Consider the following 13,457-nt stretch of genomic DNA (forward strand, 5'->3'; position numbering starts at 1 on the left):
TGGTTGATTATTTTCTTAAGAAAATCAGTTAATCTATGAGAGACAATTCAATTTCCAGGTTGGTAATAAATATCACTGAAGAAAACTAGTTGACCAAGAATTACAGTACATTTTGTTTGCATTTGCATGTGTGTGTGCATATTTCGCCTTGATTTCATGAATTAAATTAACTTCACCTCATGCAACGTCATGTGTATACTGTCCAACTTCTAAATATTTTTCTGGTAATATTATAGTCACCCTGTTCCAAAACAGACAAAACAGACAAAGTGATAAAAAAGGGCAGATTTATTTAAAGCACTTTGTCCCCTACATAGAAAAATATGATTGATTTCAGTCAACAATAATAAATAGTTTACCAGGCTATCCTTAGGCCCCATTGGTAACGTACAGCAGTACAATCAATATCCAGTTTCACAATACAGCAAAGGCACTAGCATTTACCGCAATCAGCACAGTCAACAGGGGGTTGTGGTAGGTGTGGACAGTGACAGGGGAAGAGGATATCTGGATCCATTCCTTGGCAACCCACTCAATGGCAGCTCTAATCTATCCTATACGTGGCGAAAGGGAGCGCCATCCTATAGCAGTTTGGTAAGTCTCCACCCCATGGTGAATCATATGTAGCCATTGATTCACCCCAAAGTCTTTACAGAATAGTCTTGAAAAAACATGTGCCGGTCATTGTGACTTGACAGGTAAACCCATTTTTTGGTGTTAGACATGGACTCATTGGGTTAAAAGGTTGATTTTCTTACTGCCTGGTTGTCCCATAGATTATGTGTATGATTTGAAACACTTATTAGTAGCATATGCAAACTGAGCAAGTGATTGAGATGAGATAAAATAATTATGGTTTGTGAGAACAGGAATTTTAGGATGGTGAACAAAGACACATATGGGATGTGTTGATGGGGAAAAAAAAGTTTGTTCATGGTAAAATAAAAAATGGTTTGTTAAAGAAAATATATTAGATGGCACATAACGTACAGTGTAACACTCATCTACACTTGGCACATGGTAATGCTCCAATCGCTTATGGAAGTTCAGTAGTGATTTTTAACATTGAAATAACATTCAATGGTGTATGTGCAGTCACTGCATTTCTGTACAAGCAAGAAGATATAATGTGTATTTTAAATGTTTTGGTCTTTTTAAAATGGTCCCAATCAGTAGTGATTTTTTGTCTGCAAAGAAAATATTTAGGCTCAAATTATGCACATTTTGTATAACTATGCACAAGCAAAAACAGGAATCTTAATATAAATGTGTTGTATGTCTCTAACTATAAAATATGCATGTAGTGCAATTCTTAAGATGCAGGGTGATAAATGCTATTATTAACATGAGAAAAGCTCATGTTAATAATTGCATTAACAAAACTATGACAGTTGATAAGCATTAATATGACACATTAAGGTGAGTTAGTGAGCAGCTCAGTTAGTCAATGTGCACACATACCCACACACACACACAGACACACACACACACACACACACACACACACAATCCCAATGCCCATTGTGACTGTGACGCCTGGCTATTTCCCACACATCGAAATCTCCAGAGGTTTTCAAACAAGGACCTACTCCTTTCTTTTACAGGCCCACACCGCCAAAAAACAGAGAAATTATAATGCAATAATTATGCAACATTATAATCAAACCATATTTGTTTGGTATTCATTGTTAATTGTTTACACTGAAAAACTAAAAATCATTAAATATCTTATTAAATAAAATGGAAAATTATAAGGCTTAAATGTTTCCCCAGTCTGATAGGTTACTCAGAACGCAATTTGTTCACTTGAGTATTACTTGGAAGATGGAATTTCCTTTTCTTTTAGTTCAGTGATTCACAAATATGTATTCTGATTTCCCATTAACTCTCCTTGAGTTTCAGGTCAACTATCATTTGAGTTTCAGATATTCCATATGGACAGATTGGTTTGAAGTGTATTTCCCTTGGAAAAGGCCCTGATTGTCAGAACAAATCATGATAATTGTCAATAACTCCCAGATCTAAAGCAGTCAACCACTCATCCCTCTCAGAGGAACTTCTTCCTAGTGAGCCCAAATTCTTGTGACTCAACTCTCATGTCTGTTCTGTTATTTTCTTGATTTTTATTCCAGTTTGGGTTATAATCCAATCCAAGCCAAACCCGCTCAGAAGGTTTAGCTGACATATCTCCAGAATATTCTAAAATACTTCCAAAAGCACCATCTTGATATCCAAGTATAGTAGTGATATTGGCCAAGCATTGTTAATATCCTGAACAACTTTAGCCTTTTTGTCAAACAGCAGAGGAGCCAGAGGTGACTTAAGTATGGAGCCCAGTTGCCCTTATGAGTCCTGGATTAGATGTTCCTCTGTGCAGTGAGGTATTTAAGGGCAGCTGCACCATACTTCCGGGACAGGTCTTGGTGGAACTCATCTTTTAGTGTCTGCAGGCAGTAGCGATAGCCCGGGCTGGAGCGAAACTTGGAGATGTCGAAGCTAGGCGCATGTGGCATGTGGACCATGAACGCATTGGGCAGAATCATTAGGTCATACTCCTAAAGGGGAAAGATGTGTTATTTAATTTGCTTATTGGGCATGGTCCATGTACAACAGGAACACAATTTACAATTTTACATACAGAGCTTATCCTCATCTACAATCTCAGCTGTGACTGATTAATTCTAGAACCGAGGAACTAAAAACTAAAAGGTCAGATTTTGACTTTGATTTATTGGCCATTACATCAGCTATTATTCAGACTTAACACAGGCATTAAACCTAATAACAATGGTCTACTGCAAACACATCTGATCAAACCATTAGCATAATCTTAACTGAAATCCATACATGACTTCAGGTTTTGGATTAGAGGGAAATAAAAAGGAGTTATTATATGTAGATTATTTGCGAGTCAAGGATTTATGGATCAAATGTGAACAGCAAGCTTTAAATAGAGGATATCCAGAAAAAAACAGTGTGTGCAAATGTATGTAAAACATTTATTTCCTGGAGCAGCATATATCTATTCTATTCAAACAATCCATCCACTATCCTCCCTTCTGTACCTGAGCATCTAGCTCCATGATATGGGAGACCTTGTTCCAGCCAAAGCCCACAAAGCGCTGGTCATACTCAGGACAGTCCCGCCTCACTACCACGTAAGGTTCAAAGTCAGCCTCCCATTCCACCTTATAGGGCGTTGTGGCTGTCCGCCACTTGGCGTAGTTGGTTGGAGCATGCCCTTTGGTCCACACATGATACCTGTACAGGACCAAGGAGAGAAAGGTAAAGGAGTGTTTGTAATCTATTTCATGTAAAAAATATATATATATATATATATATATATATATATATATATATATATACAGGTGCTGGTCATAAAATTAGAATATCATATCATCAAAAAGTTTATTTATTTCAGTAATTCCATCCAAAGAGTGAAACTTGTATATTATATTCATTCATTACACACAGACTGATATATTTCAAATGTTTATTTCTTTTAATTGTGATGATTATAACTGACAACTAATGAAAATCCCAAATTCAGTATCTCAGAAAATTAGAATATTACTTAAAGATTTTTAGAAATGTTGGCCAACTGAAAAGTATGAACATGAAATGTATGAGCATGTACAGCACTCAATACTTAGTTGGGGCTCCTTTTGCCTGAATTACTGCAGCAATGCGGCGTGGAATGGAGTCGATCAGTCTGTGGCACTGCTCAGGTGTTATGAGAGCCCAGGTTGCTCTGATAGTGGCCTTCAGCTCTTCTGCATTTTTGGGTTTGGCGTATCGCATCTTCCTCTTCACAATACCCCATATAATTTCTATAGGGTTAAGGTCAGGTGAGTTTGCTGGCCAATTAAGAACAGGGATGCCATGGTCCTTAAACCAGGTACTGGTAGTTTTGGCACTGTGTGCAGGTGCCAAGTCCTGTTGGAAAATGAAATTAGCATCTCCATAAAGTTGGTCAGCAGCAGGAAACATGAAGTGCTCTAAAACTTCCTGGGAGTCGGCTGCGTTGACCTTGGACCTCAGAAAACACAGTGGACCAACACCAGCAGATGACATGGCAACCCAAACCATCACTGACTGTGGAAACTTTACACTGGACTTCAAGCAACGTGGATTCTGTGCCTCTCCTCTATTCCCTCCAGACTCTGGGACCTTGATTTCCAAAGGAAATGCAAAATTTACTTTCATCAGAGAACATAATTCAGCAGCAGTCCAGTCCTTTTTGTCTTTAGCCCAGGCAAGACGCTTCTGACGCTGTGTCTTGTTCAAGAGTGGCTTGACACAAGAAATGCGACAGCTGAAACCCATGTCTTGCATACGTCTGTGCGTGGTGGTTCTTGAATCACTGACTCCAGCTGCAGTCCACTCTTTGTGAATCTCCCCCACATTTTTGAATGGGTTTTGTTTCACAATCCTCTCCAGGGTGCGGTTATCCCTATTGCTTGTACACTTTTTTCTACCACATCTTTTCCTTCCCTTCGCCTCTCTATTAATGTGCTTGGACACAGCTCTCTGAACAGCCAGCCACTTTAGCTATGACCTTTAGTGTCTTGCCCTCCTTGTGCATTGTGTCAATGGTCGTCTTTTGGACAGCTGTCAAGTCAGCAGTCTTCCCCATGATTGTGTTGCCTACAGAACTAAACTGAGAGACCATTTAAAGGCCTTTGCAGGTGTTTTGGGTTAACTAGCTGATTGGAGTGTGGCACCAGGTGTCTTCAATATTGAACATTTTGACAATATTCAAATTTTCTGAGATACTGAATTTGGGGTTTTCATTACTTGTCAGTTATAATCATCAAAATTAAAAGAAATAAACACTCGAAATATATCAGTCTGTGTGGAATGAATGTATACATAATACAAGTTTCACTTTTTGAATGGAATTACTGAAATAAATCGATGATATTCTAATTTTATGACCAGCACCTGTATATATATATATATATATATATCACAATCAGGATAGCCGCTGTACAAGGTGTCCATCTATTCTGCATCCTTATGAGAACTGCCATTCATACCTTAAAAACAATAACTTTCCAACCTGTGTTGACCAATGTGGTGGGATGTTAGTGCTGGTGTACCTGAAGGTGTAGAGAGTCCCCATGTCCAGCATGGAGAGCAGTTCAGCTTTGGATTTGGGAAAAGAGAGGCGATAGCGCAGTGTCTCAAAGGCCGGCACCACCAGAGCCTTCTTTGCGTGGGCCATGTCTAACTGAACCACTGACTTTCTGTGGGGATAAGGCAAACCGGCCATTAGGACAACTAATACATCAGTCAAAATCACACCCGTGTACTCATGTTGGGCAGAGTAAGGTGCTCTTACTGCCATAGTTTCTACTTCATATTGTGATGAGAAATGCATATTGTTTCATTGTTAACCTTCACCATTATCTATAGTCACTCACAATTTATTTCAACTTACAATACTTACTGCCTGCTGATTGGCCATTTACTGTGGATTGGCTTCTAATTGTATTTAAATGGTTGGGCATACTACCATTACATTCACACCTGGCCCAATTAATAAAACAGTGACCAGTTTCTTAGACCTCACAGAGACTTGGAATTGAACTGACATGTGAACATTAAAAAAGTTGCTGTGTCATATAAAAAAGAATCATACCAAGAGTGAGAAAAAAGGCATCATAATGATTTATTAATGTTTCAAATCGGTGCACATCATTAAGTTACAAACTTTTGCAAAGGTTTCTTTTTATGTTGTTGGAAAACCGCTTTGGATTTAATGGGCTTCTACAAGAGAACATCGGAAGAGTGCAACATGTTAATGTCTGTAGGGAGAACTTCAGTGCATCACAGTGGCATTGGCTTCAAATGGATTAAAATGTCTGCAAATGTCCCAAATGTAATGTTGTTGATGGACTAGGTTTATGAAGAGGTACTAGAACCACAACTTACCTTAGGTAATCGTAGAGTCCATACATGGGCAGGAAGTCTACGTCAGCCAGGAAGACGTAGGGTGTGTTGGCGTTCCTCAGGGCCACGTTCCTCACCAAGTTGACGGGGTAGAATTGGCCCTCTTTGTAGACGATGTGGTAGCCTACGTTTTTTCGGTTCTTTAGGACCTCAGAGGCCTGGGCGTAACGCAGAAACTGCTGGGCCTCAGCATCTGACATGTACAGGGCCAGACTAATAGGGCCTTCCCAGTGTTTACATATGGCCTCCAGCATCTGTAACCTGAGAGAAATAGATATGATTTAAGAGTTCTCAGTAACTCAGTAAGAGCATAGTGCTTATAATGCCAGGTTTGTGGGTTCGATTCCCTCTGAGGGCCACTATGAATATGTTTGCACTCACTAAATGTAGGCACTCACTATATTGCTCTGGATAAGAGCTAATGCTAAGTGGTTTTGACATAAATGTATATCAAAAAGGATATAACAATAATAAGATAGACAGATATAGAGATTTAGACACAGTATGTTTAGCACAATGGGATTGTGAAGGTAGTCGTGGAAGAAGAGAAGAACAAGGTGTAACAGAAAGATATATGGAACAGAAAGTACAGAATACAGGAAATATTTTGAGAGTTTCTATCCTGACAAATGGCCAAAAAATCTACCACGTGGTGCAGTTGAAAGGCCATGAAGATCAACATGTAGTCCTACATTCAACGGTCTCTACAATACAGGCTCTGATTTAGATTGTGGATAATTAGGACACTTTTTGCATTTCTTTAAACACACCATATGCACCCTCCTTTCCATTTTCTTCTCCCTTCATTGACTACAACCCTACTACAGCCAATGCCATTCCACCCTAATCAACAGGGAAGAAAAACTCTTGAGATATCCATGTTTCACTGGTACAGTATCAGTAGTTAATTTAATTAACTCTCCACTGTCGATAGATTGTCTTTCACAGTTTTGTTTATCATGACATTGTTTACATTTAAGATATATCCCTCCATTCTACCGTCTTGAGACCTATTACAGTACGGGAAAAAATAATTTTATCCCCTGCCCACTGATAAAGAAATTATCAGTCTATTATTTTAATGGTAGGTTTATTTGAACAGTGAGAGACAGCATGCGAACAAAACAATATTAAAACGTTGCTGCGACAGTGCCAAAGGAATGAATGTTTAATAACTAAAAAGCCAAAGGCCAGTAATGTCGGAGAGTGCTTACCTGTCCATAGACAGCTGTGCAACCAGTGTGATGTCTGTTTCGTCACCCGTAAGAGTGTACTCGTACTGCAGGAAATAGAGGTGCACGCGGTGCACCGTGATCCGTTCCCGCCGAAAGTCGTAGCACTGGTCATCCTCATCAAGCTCCTCCAGAGCTCCTTGTAACTGGAGAATTGTTGGATAGTGGGAGGTCAACCCTGATGTTTAGCTAAATAATAAAAGGTTTAATATAACTAATAGGCTAATATGACACCATACGGTCAGAGATGATGAGACAAGGAGGCTCAAATATACTATTGCAATCTACAACCCCGTTTCCAAAAATGTTGGGAAGTTGTGTAAAATGTAAAGAAAAACAGAATGCAATGATATACAAATCATATAAATACTATACTCAATAGAAAATAGTACAAAGAGAACACATCAAATGTTGAAACTGAGAAATGGGTCTTTCAGAAGTTAAGATGGGGAGGGGTTCACCACTCTGTGAAAGACTCCACAGGTAAATAGTGCAACAAATTAAGGATAATATTTCTCAAAGTAAAATTGCAAAGAGTTTGGGGATCTCATAATCTACGGTACATAGTATCATTAAAAGATTGTGAGAATCTGGAGAAATCTCTGTACACAAGGGACAAAGCCAAAAGCAATATTGGACGGCCATGATCTGTGGGGGAAATCACTGCATGGGCTCAGGAACACTTCCAACAACTATTGTCTGTGAACACAGTTCATCACTGCATCCACAAACGCAAGTTAAAACTGTACCATGCAAAGAAGAAACCATATAAAGAAGAACTGCCCCTGCATTCTCTGGGCCCAAGCTCATTTAAGATGGACTGATGCAAAGTGGAAAATTGTCCTGTGGTCTAACGAATAAAAATGTTAAAGCATGCATGGCTCCATAGTAAAAGAGTACAGGTGCTAAATTGGCCTGCATGAAGTCCAGACTTGTCACCAACTTAAAACTTTGGCGCTTAATAAAAGGAAAAAAACAACAAAGGAGTCCCCGAACTCTTGAGCAGCTGTTATTCTAAATCAAGCAAGAATGGGAAACTACCGCATTCGGTCTACTCAGTTCCCAAACACAGAGTATTGATAAAAGAAGATGTGATGCAACACAGTGGTAAACATGCCCTGTCCCAACTTTTTTTGAAACGTGTTGTTGGCTTCAAATTCAAAATGTATTTTTCAATAACAATTCCCAGTTTCTAAATTTTATATGTTGTCTTTGTACTATTTCCAATTAAATATAGGGATAAATTATTTGCACATCATTGGATTCTGTTTTTATTAGCATTTTACGCAAAGTCCCAACTTCTTTGGAAACGGGGTTGTATCTGGATGTTAAGTCTTTAATGCCAATGAGAATGTATTTACTGTGTAAGTGTATGGGTATATTTAAGGTATAAACATGTAAGTGGTTAGCTTTCTGTTGTTGCTTGACTGGGCAACAATGTGATAGTGAATTCTTTGTCAAAATAATAGTCAGCATTCAGGTTGGGGAGGTTACTTTTATAACAGTCCCTAATTCTAGTCAGTAACCTAACTTATTATAAAAAAATTTAACAGACAGGTGACAATGATACATCTACAGTACAGAGAATAAACTGGTTAGTGTTGACATTTTAGCGTTTCCTCCCGTACCCCCCCAAAACAGACACCCCTTTTGTTCCATATAAGGCAAACAACTCCACACACACATGGGACATAGAACAGAAAACATGTACATACAGCTCCGGAAAAAATTAAGAGACCACTGCACCTTTTTCTTTCCTTTCCAAAAAAGTCGAAAAGGAAGGTTTTGAGTGAGGAACAGAATTAAGAGGCCACTGCAAATTTAACGCTTCTGATACTTTCTCAAAACAATTGCTTGTAGCAATTGCAAGTGCATAATTACTTTATTGGGAGCATGGTAAGTGCGACACGCGCCTCTCCCCTGGCGCTTTCTCGCTCTTTCTCACTCTTTTGGGGGGGGGGGGGGGGGGGTGATATGGACAGACTTCACATTGGTTGTTTTACCGCAGCCTGTGATTGGTTTATGTATTGTAGACTTCTAAACAACAAAATAATTAGTATAATTAGTTAGGGCTGCTGCTGAAATTCTGAAGGACTATAGGTGATCACAATTTGTGATCACGATTGTGGGGCTTCTGGTTTACGAAAGTACACAAACGAGACGTTGTTATTTGCAGCCGAAGAAGAATGAAGCATCTAACTTCTACGGTTACGGAACAGTGAATAAAAAAAATTTCACTGACGTGCCCCAATGTCAATAGTGCTCAGAGGAAACATGTAATCATCACCGTATAACACCAAGTCAGTTAAACTTGAGGGATATCAATCTGTCCAGTTAGGAAGCATAAGCGATTGTGAATCAATGTCACCTGTTTTAGTGCAAATGAAAGTGACAACAGGTGCACTGCAAAGGCAACAACAAGACAACCCCCAGGTGGTGGTCACAGACAATTGCTCTCTCCTTTTCCTTCCTGGTTGAATCTTCTCTAGTTTTGTGTAGCTAGATAGATAAGACTTCATTGATCCCCAAGGGGACATTTCAGTGTCAGAAACAAACTACATGAGAATGGCATGAAGGCCCGACGTCCTCTAGTGGGACTTGTGCTCACAGCCCAGCACCATGCAGCTCGATCGGCATTCGCCAGAGAACAACCAAATTGGCAGGTCTGCCATTGGAGCCCCGTTCTCTTCACATTTGAGAGCAGGTTCACACTGAGCACATATGACAGATGTAAAAGAGTCTGGAGATGTTGTGGTGAACGTTATGCAGCCTGACATGACCAGTTTGGCAGTGGATCAGTAATGGTCCGGGGAGGCATATCGTTGTGGGGTTGCCCAGACTTCCACGTCCTAGCTAACGGTTCCCTGACTGCTGTTAGGTATCGGGATGAACTGGTGATAGACCCATCATCAGACCTTATGCTGGTGCCATGGGCACTGGGTTCCTCCTGGTGCAGGACAATGCCCGGCCTCATGTGGCCAGAGTGTGTAGGCAGTTCCTGGATGTCAAAGACATTGATGCCATTGACTGGCCCTCTTGTTCCCCAGACCTGAATCCAATTGAGAACTTCTAGGATGTATCGGTGCATACAACGCCGGGAAGTAGTGCCACAGACTGTCCAGGAGCTCAATGATGCCCTGATCCAGGTCTGGGAGGAGATCACCCAGGACACCTTCTGCTGTCTCATCAGGAGAATGCCAAGACGTTGGTGGCCATACTCGCTAATGTTTTACATTATGAGTTGCCATTATGAAATTCAGCCCTAGAACACCCTGTAATTTCAATTGTTTACTTTGATTTTCAGTGTGAATTTGAATCCAGCCCTCAATCAGTTGTGAATTTTGGTTTCCAATGACCGTTGTTACGTCATTTTGGTTTCAACAAATTACACAGTGTACATGGAAGATTTTGAACTTTAATAAATTCCGTTGATCAAGACCTTTTGAGCAGGACCTTCGGAAGAAATACACCAGAAAAATTTCTTTTCGAATTTACTCGATATAAACTAATTGGTCAAAATTCTATTTTAGAGTTTTACCAACGCAATATTTATCTGTTGACCTCTTACCCAACTTTTCTACACCGGGACTCTTTTTGGACATAATTAACAGAACTACGCACCCCTGAACACCGGAGGCTAAGTATCATTACAATGCCTTTTCACTGTAATTGTTGTAGCAACAACACGGAGGAGAATGTTCGTCTTAAGTTAAAGATAGCAGAGTTAGAGGCTCGGCTTCTGACGCAAATGCCAGGCAAGGATTATGCTAGTGTAGAAATAGAAAAATCTGCGTCAGTGCCACCAGGTAGAAACGATAGTTTTGTTAGCCCCCCGGCACAGCTCCTGCAGCCGGGCAATAACTTTCTCTTGGTCACTGGGAAGAAATGCCGTCGACCAGTTAAACCTGAATCATTGCTAAAACCAACTGAGACTTTGAACAGGTTTTCCCCACTGGAGTCGGAGTCAAGGCCCGAGCTGTCTTCGGAGGGGAATGGTCGGCAGGCATGTTCTACCGGTGGACTTGAAAAACTGAAAACTTTAGACATTGGCGATTCCATCACACGCAATATTAGACTAAAGAATCAGCCGACGATCGTACATTGTTTACCGGGGGGCAGAGCCACCGACGTAGCCGCAAATCTGGGGTTGGTGCTAGCGAAGTCTAAAACTGGCAAGTATAGAGAGTACAGATATATTGTTATCCACGTTGGCACCAACGATGTTAGGATGAAACAGTCAGAGGTTACAAAGCAGAACATAGCATCAGCGTGTAAATTAGCTAGAAAGATGTGTCGGCATCGAGTAATTGTCTCTGGCCCCCTCCCAGCTAGGGGTGGTGACGAGCTCTACAGCAGACTTGCGCAACTCAATCGCTGGCTGAAAACGGAGTTCTGCCCGTCGCAGGAGGTAGAGTTTGTAGATAACTGGCCTTCTTTTTGGGACTCTCCCAGAAATAGGGCCAGGCCTGATCTGCTGAGGAGCGACGGACTCCATCCTAGCTGGAGTGGTGCTCTTCTTTTGTCTAGGAACATTGACAGGAGTCTCACTCCTATAGCTTTAACATGAGATAGGGTGCAGGTCAGGCTGCAGGCTGTTAGCCAGCCTGCTAGCATAGTGGAGTCTGTCAATAGCATAGCCAGAGTAGTTAGTACAGCTTTACCTATTGTCACTGTGACTTGTTCCAGGCTGAGAAAAGTTAAACAAGGTAGTGCGAACAAAAACAACCTTATTAAGATAAAGCCTTCCTCCACCTCAGTCAAAAATAAAAATAATTGTATCACTTCGCATCTCAAAATGGGACTCCTAAATATTAGATCTCTTGCTCCAAAGGCAGTTGCGGTAAATGAATTAATCTCTGATCATAAACTAGATGCTATTGGTTTATGTGAAACGTGGCTAAAGCCTAATGAATTCACTGCCTTAAATACGGCCTCTCCTCCTGGCTATACTAGTGATCATATCCCTCGTGCGTCCCGAAAAGGAGGGGGTGTCGCTAATATTTATGACAGTAAATATAAACTTACTCTCAAACATATCACAGAGTTTCATTCTTTCGAAGTTTTACTCATGAAAGTTAACCAGGCCGATAAATCGTTTTACATAGCTACTATTTATAGGCCCCCCGGGCCATACACATTGTTCCTCAATGAGTTTCCAGAATTCTTGTCTAACCTTGTAGTCATGGCAGATAGTATTCTAATTTTTGGCGATTTCAATATCCATATGGAAAACCCCAATGATCCTCTTCAAAAAGCCTTTCAAGCCATAATCGACTCAATGGGTTTCATCCAACATGTCTCAGGTCCAACACATTGCCACAATCATACCTTAGATTTAGTCCTGTCACGAGAAATAGATATTGTAGATCTAATAATTTACCCCCAAAATCCTGGATTATCGGATCACTGTCTTATTACATTTACCGTTAAAACAAGAAATTCACTTGCCCCCCAAACAATGAGTTTCAAAAGTCGTACTATAAATTCTCGGATTACAAATAAATTCCTTGATATTCTTACTAGTTCGCTCTTAAATGACAGAGTAAATAAATCTGTAAACGATCAAATCGAGGATCTAAACTCAATACTGCGAAATACATTAGACATAGTTGCACCACTAAAAACTAAAGAAATACGCAACAAGAAACTTGCTCCTTGGTACACCGACAATACTAGAGCACTTAAGCAAGCCTCCAGAAAATTGGAGCGAAAGTGGCGCTCCACCAAGTTGGAAGTATTTAGACTAGCCTGGATAGACTGTACAGTACAATACCGAAAATCACTCACGTCTGCTCGATCAGCTTATTTCTCCAACCTGATTGAGGCGAACAAAAACAATCCAAAATTTCTCTTTGATACAGTTGCAAAGTTAACAAAAAAGCAAAGCTTAGCAAGTGAAGTGGGTCTTCACTTTAGTTGTAATGAATACATGAACTACTTTGATGAAAAGATCGTCACCATTAGAAAACAAATAACTGACTCCTTAAATAGTTATGGTCCTCAAAATCTCAGTTGTCCAAAATATTTCCTGAACCTCCCTGACCAGGTGTCAATGGGGACACTTGAATATTTTGATACCGTATCGCTCGACACATTTACAAAATTTGTAATGAGTTCTAAACCCACAAACTCTCAGCTAGACCCGATTCCTACAAAATTACTTAAGGAGTTATTTCCTGTGCTAGGTCAGCCAATGCTGAACATAATAAATTGCTCCCTTTCCTCCGGATGTGTACCAAACTCATTAAAAATTGCGGAAATTAAGCCTCT

General features: G+C 40.2%; 1 protein-coding gene across 6 annotated transcripts in view; it reads right to left on the minus strand.

Moving 5' to 3' along the window:
- Positions 1–270: 270 nt before the first annotated feature.
- The window catches only part of large2 (LARGE xylosyl- and glucuronyltransferase 2), a 158,713-nt gene continuing 145,526 nt past the window's right edge, over positions 271–13,457 (minus strand). For all 6 annotated transcript variants that reach the window (XM_013131118.4, XM_013131117.4, XM_013131119.4 and 3 more), the window contains 5 exons: positions 7,170–7,333; positions 5,938–6,216; positions 5,103–5,249; positions 3,066–3,261; positions 271–2,555 (listed from right to left, as the gene is read on the minus strand). In XM_013131118.4, coding sequence (XP_012986572.2) covers positions 2,358–2,555; positions 3,066–3,261; positions 5,103–5,249; positions 5,938–6,216; positions 7,170–7,333 — 984 coding nt within the window. In that variant the 3' untranslated portion in view covers positions 271–2,357. The remainder of the gene's footprint in view (positions 2,556–3,065; positions 3,262–5,102; positions 5,250–5,937; positions 6,217–7,169; positions 7,334–13,457) is intronic.

Source organism: Esox lucius, chromosome 2, assembly GCF_011004845.1.
Source record: "Esox lucius isolate fEsoLuc1 chromosome 2, fEsoLuc1.pri, whole genome shotgun sequence".
Taxonomy (NCBI): Eukaryota; Metazoa; Chordata; class Actinopteri; order Esociformes; family Esocidae; genus Esox; species Esox lucius.